Source organism: Tamandua tetradactyla, chromosome 3 (genome assembly GCF_023851605.1).
Source record: "Tamandua tetradactyla isolate mTamTet1 chromosome 3, mTamTet1.pri, whole genome shotgun sequence".
In the NCBI taxonomy this organism is placed as follows: domain Eukaryota; kingdom Metazoa; phylum Chordata; class Mammalia; order Pilosa; family Myrmecophagidae; genus Tamandua; species Tamandua tetradactyla.
The window spans coordinates 75,762,419-75,782,480 of record NC_135329.1 but is presented as its reverse complement, the minus strand read 5'-3'; the positions used below and the strand labels follow the sequence as shown (position 1 = coordinate 75,782,480).

Genomic DNA, 20,062 nt, shown 5'->3' with positions numbered 1-20,062 from the left:
CAGGGGAAAGAATGGCATTAGACATACATTTTAGCAGATGTGATGATGCTTACAAATCAGGTATATAATACCGTGCTGCTAATGTTTGTTTACCATCCTTTTCTTTCTAGTATGCCCCTGAACTATTGCTACAGGCTGAATCTATCCTGAAGGAGAGAGTCTCATGAGAGGAAAAACTATAAGAACAACTCTAAAAATCACTGTTTGCATTGATGGCTTATATCATCAAGGCAATTCAATCACACCAAAGCTACCATGCCTGTCTCTTTATTTAAATTGAAGGAGTTATGAAGTCTTTTATTAAGATGGATTCAAATTAAAAAGAAATTTGAGTGAAGCTGATTTCAAGTTCATTATATTGAAATTAAATAATCAAAATGTGAAACCACATCCTTCTCATGCAAATGTATGTAATGCACATAAGGTAATATAATTTTTTAAAATGCTTTTATTGTGAAATATAGCATAAATACAAAAAGCAATAATTTTCAAAAGTACATTTTAACAAGTAGTTACAGAGAAGATATCAAAATTTGATATGGGTTATCATCCCACATTTTCAGGTTTTCCCACAATTTTAATGAAAAGTTTAATGCAAGTTTCAATGAGTCAACAATAGCTTGATGTTTCCAAATTTTCTTATTGCATTGTTGAAACAAATTGCCTCTATGTAGAAAAATAAGAGATGTCCTTAATTGTCATATGTTAAATCTTGGAAATGGATTTTTGGAAACCTTGCCAGAAATTGAGACTGAGTCTACAATGATTGCATAACAAACCATTGCAAAGCATATTGGTTAAGAACAACAAATTTTTACTATTTCTCATCCTTGCATGAATCAGCTGTGTTGTTTTGCTAATCTACACTGTGGATGGATGATCTTGGCTTTGCCTGTTCATATGAATGAGATCAGCTCACAGTTAGAAAGCTTTAGCCTTAAACCTGTTGCTTGGCTAATTGACAGTTTATATGATGTGGTTCATGAGCCTCTCATTTTCTCTCAGTTTATTCCATGTTTGTTAAAATGGCAGGTTTGTAAGACTACAAGAGGATGTAAAAGTTATTAGTGTTCTAAAAGGTTTTAACTGGCACAATGTCACTTTCTCTCAGCCAAAACTAATTGCAAGAACTTCATCCATTCTAGGAGGAGGGAAACAGAATTCACTACATGATGTGAAGAGCTACAAAGCCATATCAACAAAGGTCAGGAATAAAAATAAGAGTGAACAACCTAGGACATATTTGTAAATGAACACACAGGCTACTGAATATTTGTTAAAAATCGTTTCCAAATTTTGGGCTTTCAGCAATATTGAAAGGCAAACAGTTCACCACATTCATAAAAATAATATTTTGTTAAAAATCATGAGAGTAATTGGCACATAACTTGGAGAGAGTTAAAAATGACATTGCTATAACAATACAATCTTCAGCATAGTTTCTATTTACTTTTAATATGGTCAAATCTTATCAATATTTTATTAGTATATTAAGTGTAAATAAAATGGACACAGAACCTTATTGTCTTCTAGCATTAAGTGACTGTGATGGTTAGGTTCATGTGTAAACTTGAGCAAATTTTGGTGTCCTGTTGTTTGACTAAGCAAGCACTGACCTGATTTTTTCTGGAAAAATATTTTATGTACTTAGACCATCAGTAAGTCAGTTGCATCTATGGCTGATTATATCTACAAGAAATGAGGAGATTGCTTTCAACAATGAGAGAATCTCATCACATCATTTGAAGGCCTTAAAAGGAGAAGTAATGATTTCATCAGTAAGAAGGGAGAATTTTCATCTGTACTTCTACCAACCAATGTCTCTTTGGTACTTCATTGAAACATTTCATTAGCTTTCCCAATTTGTGGCTGCTCTGTGGGATTTGGACCTGTTCATCCCCATAGTAACACGAGACAATTCTTAGGAAATTTCATAATACTAACTATGTTAATAACTATGTATATATAATTGGTTTTGTTTTCCTAGAGAATCCTAATACAATGATCTCCTACCATGAATATGCTAATTAATTGACAACAAATGTAAACTCATCGTTCTAACAAAATAAACATCCTTGTATCATTTTTAAATTTTGATATTCATATTTTAATTAAAATGTACAATAAAATTACATTTCATAATTAGCTGTGTATTTATTACTGTGTCATTACAAGTTTAATAAACAGGAAAAATATTTTTAAAACTTTTTTATAGTTAAATATAATATATAGAAAGAAAAAGCAATGATTTTCAAAATACCCTTCAAGAAGTACATATGGAACAGATTTCAGAGTCTGTTATTGGTTATGATTCTACTATTTTGGATTTTTCTTTCTAGCTGGTCTAAAATACTGGAGGCTAAAAAAATATTTTCTTTCTTTTTTTGTGAAAAATAACATATATTCAAAAAAGCAATGCATTTCAAAGCATGTCACAACAATTAGATGTAGAACACATTTAAGTGTTTGACATGGGTTACAATTCCATAATTTTAGGTTTTTACTCCTAGCTGCTTTAAAGATATTGGAGACTATAAAGAATATCAATATAATGATTCAACAATCATACTCATTTGTTAAAACTACCTTCTCTGTATAACTCCACCATCACTTTTGATTTTTCTCCAACCTAAGGGCCACACTCATTTAGTTTGGCTGTACCTTACCTAATAATTGAATCTTCAAAGGTCCTATTTACAAATTGTGTCATACCCACAGGACTAGGGGTTAAAACTTGAATATGTTTTCTGTGGATGACATGATTCAATCCCTGAAAAACTATTAATATGTCACATTGTACATAAAAGCCAAGGATGTATCATAAAGAATCTGGAAAATCACAATTTGAAAATAAAAGACTAAGAGATTGATGTTAGCACATATTGTAAAATGTGCTTGCTCATGTATTTGGAGTCTGACATGAATATCATCATTCTGTTACCAATTGTTTTTACACCATTAAAAAGTAACATAAATCATACAGGCTTCAATTTCCTAAGAGTGGAAGCAAAGTGGGAGTTAGTGTTAGTTCTATTACACATTGGGATTTTCATTTACCAAAGCAGGAGAGAAGCAAGAGAAATTACTCTGTAATTTTCACTACATAAATCACATACATAGATGTAAATGGTAGGATTACCATCATTAATTCAACTCAAGTTTAGTACTAGTTTTCTATTTTCAAACAAACTAAAAACTGTATTGTTATCAGATGTGTAATAAAAGATAAATTATTTATAAGAACTTGGTGAAATAAGTTAATTCAATAGAAAAGACATTTTTTATTAGACAATATCTAAAGCAATGTTTACTTTTTCAATTTAAGTATTTGTTGGTGCTAATGACTGTTGATTTTTAAATTTAATTTTCAGTAAATATTTGGAGAATATTAATCTTTAAAATCTTGGAAACTCCAATCACTTTTTAAAAATGTTGGATAAGAGTTCTATGGAGAAGGATTCAGAGATTATAACAAGTTTAAGAAGAAAACATCATAATGATTGATAATTTGTAATGGCTTGAGGGGTGGAAGGCAGAATGATAACACACACACAAATTGGGCACTCACTACACTTACTGTTTTAATTTCCTAGCTGCTAAACATGATACCATGCAATGTGTTGGCTGGAACAAAAGAAATTTAGTGGCTCATGTTTTCGAGGTTAAGAGATGTCCAAAATCAGGAAGCCTGTAGTGGCCTCTCCTGGCTTTAACCTTCTCTTCAGGTTTCATTGATCTTCAGTTTCTGGCTGAACTCTGTGAATTTTTTTCTGTCTGTTTTTTAATCTGGCCATAAAAGTTTCCATAATCTGGATTAAAGCCCAACCTGATTCATTTGAGCTATACTTTATGTAAAGTAATACCTTGAATATGTCTTATTTAAAATGGTCCACACTAAGAACAATAGATTACATTTAAGAACATGTTTTTCTGGGGTACACAAACCCAAGCCACCACAGTTTGAACTCTGGACTGTATAAAAGCATGTTCTTTCCACATGCAAAGCACGTTCTTCCCATCACAATATCCCAAAAGCCTTGAGTCATCTCAATAACAATGCTAAGTGCAAAGTGCCATCCATATTGCCTTTGAGTGTCATCTCTTCTGGGGCACAATTCTCCACTGACTGTGAACCTTGAAAATTAAGTAAACAAACTATCTGCTTCCAATATACAACAAAGGGGCAGGTAGAGGATAAAATGAGGGAGAAATTGGAATCGCAGATCCCAAAAAATTCAGGGCAAACTCCATTAGATTTCAAGGTCTGAGAATCATCAAAGAATTGATGTCTGTCCTCTGGGCCTGATGGAGAGGCATCTCTACCCTTTGTAAATGCTTACACAGTGGCCAGGTTCCCCCTGAACAATAACGTGAGGTATCCACTCTTTCCAAGCCTTGAGATGGCAACACAGGCTCCATCTTCTCCAAGCATTGATGTGGCAGCACTCTCCATGAAAAGTAGGGAATAAGCCTTGTCCCCCAAAGATCAGGACATATGGCCTGATAGGCCACATAGGTGGGTACACACTGTTGACCTGAAGAGATATCTTCTGTCCAGGCCTCAGCTTCCACGGTTCCACCTTTGAAGTCATTATTCATTCAATTTGTTCCTTTTCTGGCTTTTGCATTACAGGCTGGCAGTGATTTTGCTCATACAAATTATGCAACACCCTTGCTTGCTTTCTATGCAGTTCACAGAGATCTAAACCAACAACAATGAACCTTCCATACATCTTTCCTGCATTTCCAATCTTGGCTTCAACTGAACTGGCTGATTGGTTTCATGTTCAGTTAAACACTCACACCTGCTTTATGCATACAAGAATTATTTTTATTTTGGGATTCATGGCCTGGGAATTGAACCCAGGTCTCCCAAATGAAAGGTGAGCTTTCAACCACTGAACCACCCATGCATCTGCATCCAAGACTTTTTGAGATGCAATCTACCATTCCTAAGCTTCTGGTGTTGACTATTGCAGTTTATTTTACTGGTACACTGGAGTTCTTTTGTAAAACACATTCAGTATATAGTCAATATCTTTTACAATGGAAAAATTACATTTATGCTTAACTAACCTGTACTCTTAATTCTTTAACACATTCATGCACATGTGTTTGCACATTACATAATATTCACTCAATAAAAGTTTTGCATCATTTACTCACTATTACCTTCTCACTTCCTTAATTTTGTTCATGCTATTCTCTTTTAATAAAACTCCTTCTTCACTGAAATGTGTCTCATAAAATCTTGCCCATTCTCCAAAGCCATGTTAATATGCAGATCTTAGGGAGTTATAATTCTAATGTCCTTAAATGTATTTAAAATTTCCTTCTCCTAAACCTTTTCATGATATTATTATTTCTACCTCAAACAATAACCACCTTCTCAGATGACCTACAATTGGCACTGGTATTATGTTCTTTGAAGGCAAGGACTATGCATTATTTTTACAGCACTTTATACTTTTATAAGAGAAATTTGAGGGTGTATGGAGAAACTACTATACTGACAGCACCTTCTAAGATGAGGAATAAATGAATTTCTATTTAGATTATACAAGGTGCCCCACATGACATCTAAATTTTCTTTTAATTTTCACAATCAGATTATTCACAAGTTCATGTTATTGTAATTTTCTAGATGAAAAAGTGAAAAATGATAGAAATTACATTTACTGATTTTCTCCAGCAAGTAAGGAAGAGAGCCAATTAATGTCTAGGCAAACCAAAATTAATGTTAATTGTAAAACATTAACTCTTTATTGATTTCTACAAGTATTCTTTTATATTCTTATTTTGAAAGTTCTATTGTCTACAGGTATTCTTAAAAGCAACTTTTTTGGACACAATTTATTTACAAGTCAGAAATAAACATTACAATATAATATGCTTAATGAGAAAATACTTGTAAGCTTCAGTTACACATTGCTACCTATCATAGCTTGCTAAAACCCAACCAAAATGATTCCAGCCAATCCTAAAGAATATGTAGGGCATTACATAAGATTCTACAAAGGTTCCATGGACCAAGGTTAACTCTCCAAAACCTACAACCTCCAGATAGATCCCTGGACCAGATAAGTCCTGAAATGCAGAGGGGCCAGCCCTTCCAAAACATCAACTAGTTCTATCCTTCACCCCAATATTATTGAGACCCCCTTCCAATGTGAAAATGTTAGAATGGCCATAGCCCAAATACCCTAAAAATGGGAGAAAGATCAAAGGTGATGATAGAGTTATACACAGAAGTTCAGGTATAACAAATGTGTATGAGTGCTGAATCATTATACTGATATTTCCTTTGGCCTCCAGTACCTTAGAGTAGCTAGAAATAAAAACCTAAAATTGTCCAATTGTAACTCTGAAATCTGTTCTACAACTAATTGTTGAGATGTACTTTGAAATTTATTGCCTCTGTGTGTGTGTGTGTGTGTGTGTGTGTGTGTCATTTAAAGAGAAGGAGGAGTATAATGGAGAAGGTAGGATTTAACAAGTAAGCATGACTGCTGAATCATTATATGGATATTTCTGTTGGTCTCCTGTGCCTTGGAGCAGCTGAAAGAAAAAATAGTTGTTAAAATGTACTTGGAAATTTATTGCCTTTTTGTATGTATATTATATTTCACATGAAAAATGTTTTAAAAATAAAGACAAAAAAGAGTTAAAGCAGAGGTTTTTATGATAGTAAATATTCAGTTAGATAAATGGTCTAGTCTCTGTTAATTCTCTATTGTATTTTATTACTGTTTCCCTTTCTGTCTTTTCTGACATCTTCGCAATACCCTGAAAAAGGAGTACCTTTCTCCTTAGAGTCCTTTTGACTAGTGTCTTTTTCTGACTGGAATGCTCTTCTTTTAAGTTTTTGCTCAACACTTTGAATAACTCACAGTTCCATGAACCCATTTCTGTGTTGCAGAGGCTATCCTACTACCCAACGTTAATGTTTAAAATATATGATAATCGACAAACTTATTTTATTGCATTTATCATACATTGTGTTTCCTCCTGCTAGAATAAAAGTCCCAGAAAAGCAAGGAATTTATTTGGATTTGCTTACTAATCTATTTCAAGTCCCTAGGCAATAATTAGCATCAAGTCAATTTATCAAGAATATTTCCTGCAAGATAAATAAGATCTTCCATGGACCTGAGAAACTACCAAAAACCTGGGGATTTAAGTTGTAGACAGGGGGTAATTCAAAGAACAAGGAAAAATCAAGTTGGTTTTAGATGTGATTATTGAAACTGTCAGTCAAAACAAAGCAAAACCAAATGTTCATTCTTCTTGATTTTTATCTCTCTAGTTAGGTTAATTAAAATACAAATATTAAATTTCCAAAATCAAATTACATACAAATTAAGACAAATGGAGACCAATATCTCAAACATTCTCCTTTATCAAAAGTTTGGCAAGAAATAATCTTACTAAAGTTTCAATATGGTGCTTGTTTTGGCAGCATATATATTAAAACTGGATTAGCATGGCCCCAACACAAAGATGACACAAGAATTCATGAAACATCCCATATTTTTATTTTAGTTTGTTATATAGCACCAGAATAAAACTGTTTTAAATATCCATTTGTGCAAAAAAAGTTTTATCAAGTACATTTATTCAGCAAGTATTTTGCATACCCATTACATGCAAAGATAGGCTATTTATATCAGACAAATACAGAAATGAATCACATTCAAATTTTTCTCAAAAGATATATAATCCCTTTGTGGTAATGGTCATCCCCATTGAACATAGACTAAAGAATATGCAAGCATTAATCAGTATTAAAACAGTCTCTACTTCATGCACTTTGTTTCTGGTATGGGAACCAAGGAAAGGAGGCTGAGTCCATAATGAGGACTCATCCAGCATTAATCAAATATTTGTGATAAGTTTACCATGAGTCAGGCACTATCTTAGGTATTGGGGAGAAAGAGAGGGAATGTTCCTTCCATCATCAAGTTGAACAAAAAATACCTAAAACTAATATGTAATTATTTTCCAGTACTGAGGAATGCCAAAGAGATTAAATATAGGTGTCAATTTAAGTAGGGAGATCAGGCAAACCCACAGTGATTTGCAATTTAAGCACATACACTATGAACTGAGGAAGCATGTTTTACAAATATATTGGGTTCCCATGACTTCCAGCTTCTTAATTCTTCCATGGCTTCTCTCTCTCTGTGGCCTTCTTTGTAAGGCCTCCAGAAAGTGGATTAAAGCCCATCCTGATTGAGTTGGGCCATGCCTTAAATGAAATAACTTCACCAAAAGATACTACTTATAATGGGTTCACAACCAATGTAACGGGTTCTGATTAGGAACATGTTTTTCTGGGGCACATGACTCTAAGCCACTACAAACATACTTTCTTTAATATTGCACCTGTAACTCTTCTCTTATGTGGACAAAATTGGTTTCAATTTCATTTATATCATTATTTATCAACTTTATACTAAAATAATCATTATTTAAGAGTGAGGAACAGTCATACTGTATAAATGTCTTTTAAAGAAATGCTTTACACTATGTAGGCATATTTACAACATTATACATCTTTTGTTTCTATTTGTTTTCAGTTGATAGAGATTGTTTTTCTTAACTTTTAAAAATAAATCTATTTTTTCATGGTGTAAAATGTTACCTTTTCCTAAATTCAAAACTATTTTACAAGTTGTCATCCTTACATTCCCATTTTATTTTTTTTTTTACTTATTTTGTGAAATTTGGTATATCTTAAACAGTTTTCTGCCACTTGACTTTTTTCTCTTAAGAATAGATCATGGAACATTATATGAAATCATCCTCTTTCTTTTATTGAAGTTATATAGTGCTTTATTGCGACCCATAGATTATTCAACAATTTTCATATTAAATTTATCTATCTTGTTTTTATAAATAATTCTTGCTAATATGTTATTCCATATTTTTGTGACTCTTTCTTTAGAATAGATTCTTAGATCTGTGATTGCTAAAAAAGGGGGTACGTGTGTTTATATGTTTCTAAGTGTTTAAAGTCACTTTTTGTAGGGACTGTATTTTTTACAATCTTACTCTTAATGAATAAAAATATCTTTTCCCTCACAGCTTTGTTTGCAGGATAAGTCATTAAATTTCTGTATTTCTATCAATTTGTTACAGTGAGAAATAATATTTCAGGGAAGTTTTCATTTGGTTTTTTTTTTTACTATAAATGAGTTTAAAAACTTTTCATATATTTAAGGGTTAATTTGTATCCTTTTTATGGGACTGTTTAATCAAATGTCTATTTTTCTATAGGAATGTTAATTGTTTACTTTTTTGTGGGGGTGCATGGTCCAGGAATCAAACCTGGGTCTCCTGCATGAAAGGTGGTCATTCTAACTACTGAACCACCCTTGCACCCAATTGTTTACTTTTCACTTTGTGTAATACATAATGATTTCTTCATAGTTATTCATTTGTCATTTTAATTTCTTTTCTGTTGTTTCTCCATGAAGTTTTGGTACATTGACAATCTAAATTTTAACTTCCATTTTCTAGAACTCTTATTTTATATGTGGAATAAAGAACAGATGCAATTTTATCTTGTTTCATATGATTATCTATTTTTCCCAATATGACACTGTTTTAATGTTAAGAACTTTATCATTTATTTCACATTTTGTAAGATTTAGCTTTTCTCCTCTAATTTGCTTTAACTTCTAGGGTTTTCCCCCTAGATTTTGTGTTTACTTATTCTTTCATGCAAAATTTTGTTTAAACATTTTGAAGTATGATTCCTCAATATTACCACCTAATGATTTATTGCATTTATGCTGGAACTTATAGCTATGAATTAGAGAACAGAAAACTTGAGGAGATTTTTAATGCCCAGTAACACTGAGAGTACACATTTTGGAGTCAGTACTATGCAGTCATATTCTAGGTATTGAAATGTGCCCATTAGTCATTTTTTCTGAAGTGCAGTATTACTTTTTTTGACTTCTCAGACTGACAGCCTCAGAAATAGTACAGTGAAAAGGCACTCCATTTAGACTCAAAGGTTTAAGTTCCTACCTTAACTCAATCATTTGTAGTTAAATGAACTTGTGGAAATTACAGTTTCCTTAAACCTGTATGCTATCATCTGCAGAACAAGTATAACCATGACTGTCCTGTGTGCTCCTGAACAAATGAAATTACTGTCTCAAGTGCTAGGAAACCTTTTCATAGAATTCACAGAACCTGAGGATGGTAAGGAATGAAGGTGTCAAAAAACTATTCCACTTTTTATCACTCAGCGCATCCATCTATATGTCCCAACAGAGACACACTGTCTCTTACAGAGTTTGAAAATCACCAATGACAAGTGAATCAAATAACTTTAAAAGGGAGTCACTCATTATCATATGCATTAATAAATCAGAAAGCCCTTTCCTATGGTGAGCCAAAAGCATCCTCTAAGTAACTCTGTTCCACACACTCAATTAAGTGAGAAACCAACACCCTCAGTCATAGGATTTATTGACTCTGTGATGACAGTTTAAATAGATTGATTTAAAAGAATCCTCAAATGAAGCAGAATTGTGTGAAGACACTAAGAACAAGAAGACAAGACGTTGTATTACCTACAAAAATTTTGACATCTTGATACAGGGTTATTAGAAGACTCATGCCTAGCTGTTGGAATATAATCCATTTCATTATCAGAATAACTTTTGGCTCACAACAAACTTCTCCTAACTTTTTTTTAACCAGGTAAGAATACTAAAATGTGACTTTAATTAATTAATTGATTAATTAAATATACTCATGCAAAAATAAATACAACTGTCTTCTACTGATTAATGACTTTACTCAAGAACAAATATTTCAACACCAGAAAATGAAAAGCACTATGTCAAAGTGTGTGCCATTCCTTAATATTTAATATCATGAAAAGCAGCAACATCATTTATAAAATTCTACTACAGATAGTGAATGCTCTGTATTGTCCTATACCAATTTATGGGCTAATGTTTGGATACATCAAATAAGAGTACACATCTGTTGCTCAGAAATTCTGAAAAAATCACGGAGACGTTCTCATTCTGTCATAGATTCAGTCACTTTACAGCTAAAATCCTGAATGGAGATTAATTAATACATATACCTCTCAACAGATGATTAAAACAGGCTCTTCAGGGAAATGGTGATATCGCTGATTTAATTCTGCAAATATTAGCTGGGTACCTGTTGTGTATTGGCAAAGTGTTACCTACTTCAGGAAGTAAACTATACCTGCTAAGAATTGTCATGAGAATTTTTATATTGATTATTATACTCCATTTTTACAAAAAGCATATGAATCATTACTTTCCCTATCCAGAAGTTAGGAAATAAAAATTCATTGTAACAGCCAAGTCCACAGACCCTAGTAATTAGACATGCCCACCTTCATGTCAGATAGACCAGGGTTTGAATTTAGATTTAGATTGTCTAAGTAATGAAGCCTGGGGCAACATTTTAAACTTCAGGATTTCCATTTACAAATACAAATTCATTTTTTGTGGGAATCAAATAATAGAAAATGCTTATAAACCATGTAGTATGGTGCCTGACACATAAAATTCTTACTGCTACTAGTATTGGCAAAATCAGAGAAGAATAAAAGTAAGCACCAGAGTCTCATGAGCAACGGATAGGAAAGAAAGGTCCTGCCATTATCGCAATACAAATTAGATTCACTTCTCTACCACACATGGCACACTTCCCTATTTCCAGCCGTGTTAACTAAATAGCCTTTTCATGGAATCACTGTGATATTTTACTGTATGGTAATTTTCACTTTCTATCCTGAATTCAAGATCCTTTCCACAGTCAACTGAACTTAATTTTTGCTTAGCTTCTAGTCCTGGGACATGCACTTCTCTTTCTGGAAGGTGGACCTCAAAACATTCTTTCTGAATTCAATCACCCTTCTTTCAAAATCTCTTCATGCACAAGTGATCATTCATTATATCATGTAGAATCAAAGGTGCTTATTTATACCCCAGACTTGTGGTTAAATTGCATTAAGAAATAAAATCTTAGAATGAATCCTTCTCTGAGACCTAGTTCTGTCACTTACTAGCTGTAAAACAGTAGGCAATGTATTTAATTTCCTAGGTTCTGATTCCTCCTATGTAAAACAGGATATTAATATTACCTGGCTTCATATACCACTTTGGGCCTTAAATGTGATAACACTTGTTAGAAGTTATCTCAGTGCCTGCCATGAAGAAAGCATTGAGGAAATATAAGTTATTATTATTTATTTATAAGAATATCTACTTTTATCAGCTGTTTTCTTTTATGGTATTTGTATTTGTTTGCTTTTAAAGAATTTGAAGAAATAAATGCTTTATGGATCAAAGTCCTATGGGCTGTATCACAGAATTAAACTTCTGGCATCATCACATAATTTGAACTTATCAGTTCACAACCTATTAAAATCACAGTCTTCTGTTTAATACATCTCACAAAGTAATGTAGTCTCTGGCTCATTGGGACGAAGAACAACTTCTGAGGCTGGTTCAGTGAAATAGTTCTTTTGATTCCACTAACTTTTGGAAGACCTCCTTCACATCTTTGTTCCTCAGGCTGTAGATCAGGGGATTCAGCATGGGATTGACCACTGTGTAAAATACAGAGGCCACTTTGACTGTTTGCCTGGAGTTCTTGGAGTTGGGCACACAGTAGAGGGAAAGAATGGTTCCATGGAAGATGGTGATGGCGGTCAGGTGGGAGGCACAGGTGGAGAAGGCTTTGTGACGCCCACTGGCAGAACGGATTTTCAGTACAGTCACAAGAATAAAAATGTATGAAGTGAGGATGATCAGTAGAGTGCTCACCTCATTGAAGGTGGCAAAGCCAAAGAGCAGCAAATGAGGAACATGTGTATCAGACCTCGAGACAGCAATGAGAGCAGTATATTCACAAAAAAAGTGGTTGACAACATTGTGACCATAATAGTTTAGATGGAGAGCATAGCAAAGGAGCACCAAGGGGCCAAACATACCCCAGAGATAGGACCCAGCTACCAGCATGGCACACAGCCTCTGTGACATGGCCACTGTGTAAAACAGAGGGTTACAGATGGCCACAAAGCGGTCATATGCCATCACAGCCAGCAGGAAGGACTCCGTCACCACAGCAGTACAGGACAGGAAAAACTGCAGCATGCAACTGGAGTAGAAGATGGTTTTATCTGCCAGGACCAAGTTCTCAAGCAGCTTGGGAGTGACAATGGAAGAGTAACAAAAATCAACAAAAGAAAGGTGACCGAGGAAAAAATACATAGGGGTATGAAATTTGGGGTTAACCTTTATGATTACTATCATCCCAAGATTTCCTAACACAGTTATAATATACATAGACAGAAATACCAGGAAGAGAGGAATCTGAAGCTCTGGGAAATCTGTGAACCCTAAGAGGGAAAAGGTGGCTTCCACACTCTGATTTCTTTCAACCATCACCACAATTGCTTTATTGGAAGAGGATGAGACAGAGTTGTTCCTGCCAAAGAGATTTATGGGAGTGAAAAGTAAATACATAATGACTTTCTATAAAGAAAAAGAAAAAGAGGAACTATTGGAGTGAGTTTCCTTCCTGAAGACCAGGCCTCATTCCAGACAATTTTTTGTACATATTCGAAACCAAACTGAATCTCTAAAACAAATTTGAATTTCCATTGCACTTTGTGTTTTCATGAAAAAAGAAAACTTGGTTGTGGTGTATAGGGGAAACATTTTTAAATATTGTATCTTTCACCTTATATCTGTTAGCTAGCAGCATAACATTTGCATATATTACACAGAGCAAATGTTTGTCCTTAAATACATAAGCTAGTAAAGGATTATTTGAAGAAATATGAAACAATTGCTCAAGGAAAAAAATATATACTGCAACTGTGTTTCCCATATGTACTTAGATCAAATAAAATCCTTAAGAGAATATGCCTTTTTTAAAGAATAAGATAAGATGATAGAACAAAGGAAGAAAATTTAGCAAGCCCAATACCTTTTCATTTCCACAGAGGTTACTTCTCTCTTTAAATATATCAGTTGCTGAGGAGTTGATGCTAACTAAGGAAGGTAGTGGATTCTCTCTCTCTCTCTATATATATATATATATAGGATGCCAAGCTTACCAGACAAAATTCTAACAATACTAGCCACAAGCTTGTCTTTTATATGTATTGTAGCACACTGAGCCAATTCTTATGAAAGTTTATACACACCCACTGAAGATGTTATGAATAGGATATGATAAATATCCTTTCCTAGGTGAAAAGTTTATTCTATACTTTCTGAAATGATTGTTAGCAGATAATAAAACCAATTATTTCTAGAGTATCAACTTCTTATTTAATGTGATTAGGTCCAGTTTCAGCTAGTTACAACACAGAAAGAAAAATTAAAGACCCCAGTTACTGTATCAGGAAAATCATACATTCACTGTTTCAAAGAAAATCTGAAGCAACTTACCTATACAGAGAAACAGGCTACCACCTCCTGTTTCTCTGTAAGGTGAGTATAACTGAGGCATCAGGGATCTTATACTTAAATCTACAGCCTTTGGGACTCAGACCTTGGAGAATCACTAGCAATTCATTCTTCACAAGCCTCAAACCAAGTAATTAAGGAAAATGCTGGGTATATTTTACCCTCTTTAATGACTAGAACTTCCTTGTAGTTACACATAAAATTTGAAAAGTGAAATTGACTACCAGGCTTTAATTGTACATCATTAAAATGCCCTCTGGAATTAATAAAGCCAAGCTAAAACAGAATTATTCAGAGGGGAATCCCTACATCATCTATACCAGAATTGACTGGATTTTTGGGTTATGAAGATTCCCAGGTCCAAATATGATTTCCTAAATCACTAGTGCTAGAATAGGACCCAATAACATGTAGATTAGAGAAGGAATTTTGATGTCAATTATGATCACTAAAATGTTAGAATCTCTGCTAATCTATTGCTTTAAGAAGTAAAGTTCAGAATAATCACTTAGTTTTACCTAGATGGTGATACGCAGTAATTAATATCTGTATATTTAGATGGGTTCTAGAAAATTTGAAGAATAGAGCAATAAATTTTGTTAATTCATCCATAAATTTAAGAAATTTTTGAAAAGGTATTATGCCTAGTATTGGTCATTATTTTACATTTGCCTTTCCATATATCTACTTTCTCTCTCGTCCCTCTAACTATGCACTTCAGATGGCTGCTATCAATGGGCTGTGTGGTCCAAGCTCCCTTTTTGTTGCACTTCAGATAAGGGTCTCTCAGTTGAGTTAGTCAAGCTATTGGTGTAAGGCCGCAGACCTGAAGCCTCAGTTCTTTTTGTGGGTACTACATCCCCTGAAGCATTCGTTTTCTTAATGTCTTGCTTTAGTTTTCTTCCTCAGAGATTCCTATAATTTGTCTTTTCTATCTTCTTTGCCTTCCTAAAATAACTGTTGCTTATTCTTGAATTTTTTTCTTATTTTTGCACTGTTCTTTCTTAAAGAGAAATGTCAGCAAAAATTGCAATCAGGGAACTTGGAAATTCCATACCTCCCACAAAAGCAAGGAGTAAACTGGCAAAAACTGTTAGAGCCAACTTTCTTTAGAACTCTGAAAGCTAACAAAAACTTGTAGTAAGGAGAGGAGTGCTTTGTTAAGAACAAATAGTTGACTTAGTAAGAATAGAGAACCTTGTGCTATTTTGCCTTGCCCTGTTCTTATTTCCCACTCTATAGCTCAACTTGGCCTTGAAGAGAAAATCCCATGTTCTGGTATGGACAATGGTACAGAAGATAGCAGAATAGACCTTATTCTCAAAGGATGGTGGTTATTTGTCCTGATCTGTCTGGTGGCTCCCTGGAGGCTGGTTCAAAGAGCTTACTCAGATGTCATGTATCCCAGGACTTCTGCAGTGCTGAGTTGGCAATAAATTGAATGAAAATTTTAAAGGCAAATGTATTAGTCACTGCTGCTTGTGGAAATGGATCACAGCTGGGAGAAACAATAGACCACCAAAATCACCACCAACAACAACAAAAAATGTGGGAAAAACCTGGGCCATGAAATGCTTTGAAAAGCTCAGATGTGTTTCTAAGAATATAGAAGGCCATGTGCATGCACAAGTCTAGATGCATGTCAGGAAAGACCTGAGAAGGCTCTGATCCCTCATACTTGAGCTGTTGTTCAAGTCCAGCACAAGCCAGGCTGAGTGTTCACAGTATGGGTCAACACACATGAAAGTCATCTGGAAAGACTAGGACAATTTTTCTTTTCTTTTCCAGACATTTTAAGAAATATCTCTCCAGTCACCAGCTAGCACTAATGAGACAGAGTGGCCTTTGAAATCAGAAATCAATATTCAAAATCAAGTGGAACTGAGATATGGATAGACAGATAGATAAAAGGAATAAATCTGAGAGTCCAGAAATAGTTGCAACATTCTCATTGCTTAAATGGGATAGAAGAATATGTAAAACATCAATGTCAATATGAGAGAAATTAGGATTTTCTGGTCCAAAATTTACTTCCTGTATTAGTTTCCTAGGGTAGTCACAACAAATTATCACACACTTGGTGACAAAACAACAGAATGTTATTCTTTCACAGTTCTGTTTCCAAAGTCTGAAATAAAGTTACCAGCAGGGCTGCACTCTCTCCATATGCTCTAGGGTGAGGGAGCCTCCTTTGCCTATTCCACCTCCTACTTGCTCTTGGTGTTTATTGGCTTGTGGCAGCCTAACTCTCATCTCTGCCTGCATCTCCACAAGACCCTCTTCCCTTGTGTTTCTGTATATCCTTTTCCAACTAACACAATGATTCCCCATGATTTCATCTGGATCCTTACCTTAATTACATCTGCAAAGGTCCAATTTCATAAAAAGTTCACAATCTGACATTATAATGGACAAGGTATTTTCTGGAGACATTGTTCAATCCACTACCCTTGAGCTATTTCATATATGATTCAATGCTCTTTCATTAAACATTGAAGTTAATAGAAATTAAATGATCATATACATGGTCTGTTACAAAACACTTAAAATTTGGCCAGATAAAACTAATAAAATAAATTGAATCATCATCTGTATTGAAAATATTGTATAATCATTAGATTCCTTTAGAAATGAACAAATTTTCAACAAGCATTTGTTGGTTGTCTCATTAACTTTCTGACATTCTCCTTTACATCTTTGTTACTGAGGCTGTAGATCAAAGGGTTCAGCATGGGATCACCACTGCATAAAACACAGAACCTACCTTGACAATGAGCCCTGAGCATTTGGAATTGGGGACACAGTAGAGAAGCAGGACAGTCTTGTGGGAAATGGTCATGGCTGTCAGGTGGGAGGCACAGTTGAAGAAAGATTTTTGTCACCCACCAACAAAAGGCATTCTTTTGACAGTGACAAAAATGAAATTATAAGAAGTGGGGATGATGCCAAAACTACTCACTTCAGTGAATATGGAAGTAACAGTACAAAGCTTTTGGCTGATATGCCATTCAGACAGAAGACAGAGACAACTGCATAACTGTTTATGATGTTAGACACATAGAAAGATAATTCTAGGAGAAAATAAGCCAGTGTTAGGTAAGAGACTATGTCCCATGTGTACAGTCCCATGGAAAATGGTGATGGCTGTGAGGTGGGAGGCACAGGTGGAGAAAGATTTTTGCCTTTTATTTTTTGTGTAGAGTCTAGCCACTAAGGATACACAGAACTTTGGGTACATGATGACTGTGTAGAACAGAGGGTTGCAAATAGCCACAAATCTGCCATAGGCAAACACAAATGTTTCTGTCACTGCAAATATACAAGCCAAGAAGAACAGCATGATACATCCAGTGAAGCAGATGATTCTGTCTTCCACAATTAAGTTCTCCAAGAGTTGGGTGCAACCATACTGGAACAACAGAAATCCACAAAGGACAACTGACTGTGGAAAAATATGTGGAGATGTGAAGTTTTGGATGGCTCTTGTTAATCATGATTATGCCCAAATTTCCTACCACACTGACTATACACAGATGGTCAGACAGAAAGAAGGGCACCCAGAGGTTGGGATACTCTGAGAAGCCCAAGAGGATGAATATGACTTCAGCACTCTGATTTCCTTGAACTAGCATCATGATTGTTTTTGGAGAGTATCTAATATAATGGCATTAAAAAATTAAAGTATTAATGATACTCATATACTCATATAAAACATTTACCATGTGTCAGACATTATGCTCCAAAGTTTAAATATATTAATTAAATTAGATCTTGAAAAACATTAAGTATAAAAAAAGTTCATTTTTTGCATAGGGAAACTGAGGCATTTATAAGTTAAGAAACTTGTCTGAGGTTGCATAGTTAGTGAGTGGTGTGCTGGATGTAGAACTAAGAAGATTATCCTAGGTAAAGTGTATAAAACATGGTTTTCACAGTTCCATCATTCTGAAGGTTAATGCTTTTTAAGAGCATTAATATAAAAATGAATGTAAATTAAGTGCTTCTGCTGATTTGAAAGTTTTATGTCTCCAGAAAAGCCATGTTTTAATCCATTTCCAATCTTGCAAGGGCAGCCATTTCTTTTAATCTTGATTCAATACCACAGGTTGGATAGTTTTGATCAGATTATCTCCACGGAGATGTGACACACCCAAATGTGAGTGTGACCTTTTTTTTAAACATGGACAGGCACCGGGAATTGAACCTGGGTCCTCTGGCATGCCAAGCGAGCATTCTTGCCTGTTGAGCCACCGTGTCCTGCCCGAGTGTGACCTTTTGAGTCAATGGAGATGTGACACCACCCATTCCAGGTGGATCTTGATTGGTTTACTAGAGACTTCAAAAGGGGAAACAGTTTGGAGAAATCTCAGAAAAGCAGAGGTGACAGAAACTTCAGAACAGAGTTTACACAAGGGCTGACCTTTGGAAAAAAGAGACATACATGTTTGGAGATGCTTAGAACCCAGCTGACATTGCTATGAGATATTAAGCAAGCCAGATGTGGAGAGAGCCAAGGCCAGCCAGGAGATGATATCCAGTCCCAGAGAAGCAAAGTGAGGAACAGAGATGGAAAGTCATGGATCCCACAAGTGAAGGTCTCACAGATGCAAGCTAAGTGATTTCCCACCTGACAGAGGTGTTTCTTACCTATCAACCTTCCTTGAGTTAAGGTATCTTTTTTTCCTAGATGCCTTAGTTTAGACATTTTTGTAGGCTTAGAACTGTAAACTTGTAACTTAGATTAGATTAGACAACAATGTTAAATACTTGGTTCCAAGTCTGACATTGTGAAGCATAAGAAACGTTTACTAATCCTTTTAATTTTTAATTCTATGACTACTCAACATGAGTTGGAAATCCTTATATGAATATAAAGCCTCTAAGACTCTGAACAAAGAGATCTGGCCATCAAATGCAGGTTGGAGCAATGTGAGACAAATGAGAGGCTCACTTTTCTTTCCTTAGTCTCCTTTGACTGCCTTTATTTTAATTCACTAACTACAGCTCTTCAATACATTTTTCAGATTCTCCCCCTTTCCTTTCTCATCACTCTCTGGCTCACTACAGTTCTCCTTTTCTCCTCTCAGGTGGGTAGGCATGGTAGAGATATTAAACTGCTACCAGTACACAGATCACCTCCCTGATATGTTCCTGCCTTACACTGAGGCCATTGATTTCTTCATCCCTTAAATAGTATAATTATTATTACAATATATGGCTCCAAAGACTTCAATTGTTCCCTATTACCTAATCTGTCAAATCTAATTGTCTCTGCTTGATTTTACCTTAAGCTTTAACTTAGTTATTTCCCACATTCAGCCTTCTTTAATCATGACAAGATTCTTAGTCTACCATGAACAACAAAATGCTTGTTTATGCTTTGGTTTATTTCATTTTTCATTTTGTTTACCTAGAGTATCCTGTCTAAGGGGTCTACTAGTTAGAATACTTCAAATATTTAAAGCATTTGATTAAAACCAATATTATAAAAAACTTTACTTTTTACTCAAGCAAGAGTTACCCTATTTTTGGCAGACCTAGAAACATTATTTGTCAGAGAAACAACATTTTATGTC

General features: G+C 34.6%; 1 protein-coding gene and 2 pseudogenes across 1 annotated transcript; 1 reads left to right on the top strand and 2 right to left on the bottom strand.

Annotated features, from left to right (window-relative positions):
• The first annotated feature begins 7,443 nt into the window (after positions 1-7,443).
• LOC143678544 (U6 spliceosomal RNA) lies at positions 7,444-7,535 on the top strand (annotated as a pseudogene).
• Positions 7,536-12,515: 4,980 nt separating this feature from the next.
• Positions 12,516-13,454, bottom strand: LOC143676160 (olfactory receptor 5D14). The gene has a single exon (XM_077151898.1). It carries the CDS (start codon positions 13,452-13,454, stop codon positions 12,516-12,518), a length of 939 nt encoding a protein of 312 aa, XP_077008013.1.
• A 3,674-nt stretch (positions 13,455-17,128) lies between these two features.
• Positions 17,129-18,121, bottom strand: LOC143675646 (olfactory receptor 5D13-like; annotated as a pseudogene).
• Between the last annotated feature and the right edge of the window lie 1,941 nt (positions 18,122-20,062).

What these genes read in the sequence shown, in the direction of transcription:
- LOC143676160 (XM_077151898.1), bottom strand. Translation starts at nt 13,454, where the DNA reads ATGGTTGAAAGAAATCAGAGTGTGGAAGCCACCTTTTCCCTCTTAGGG.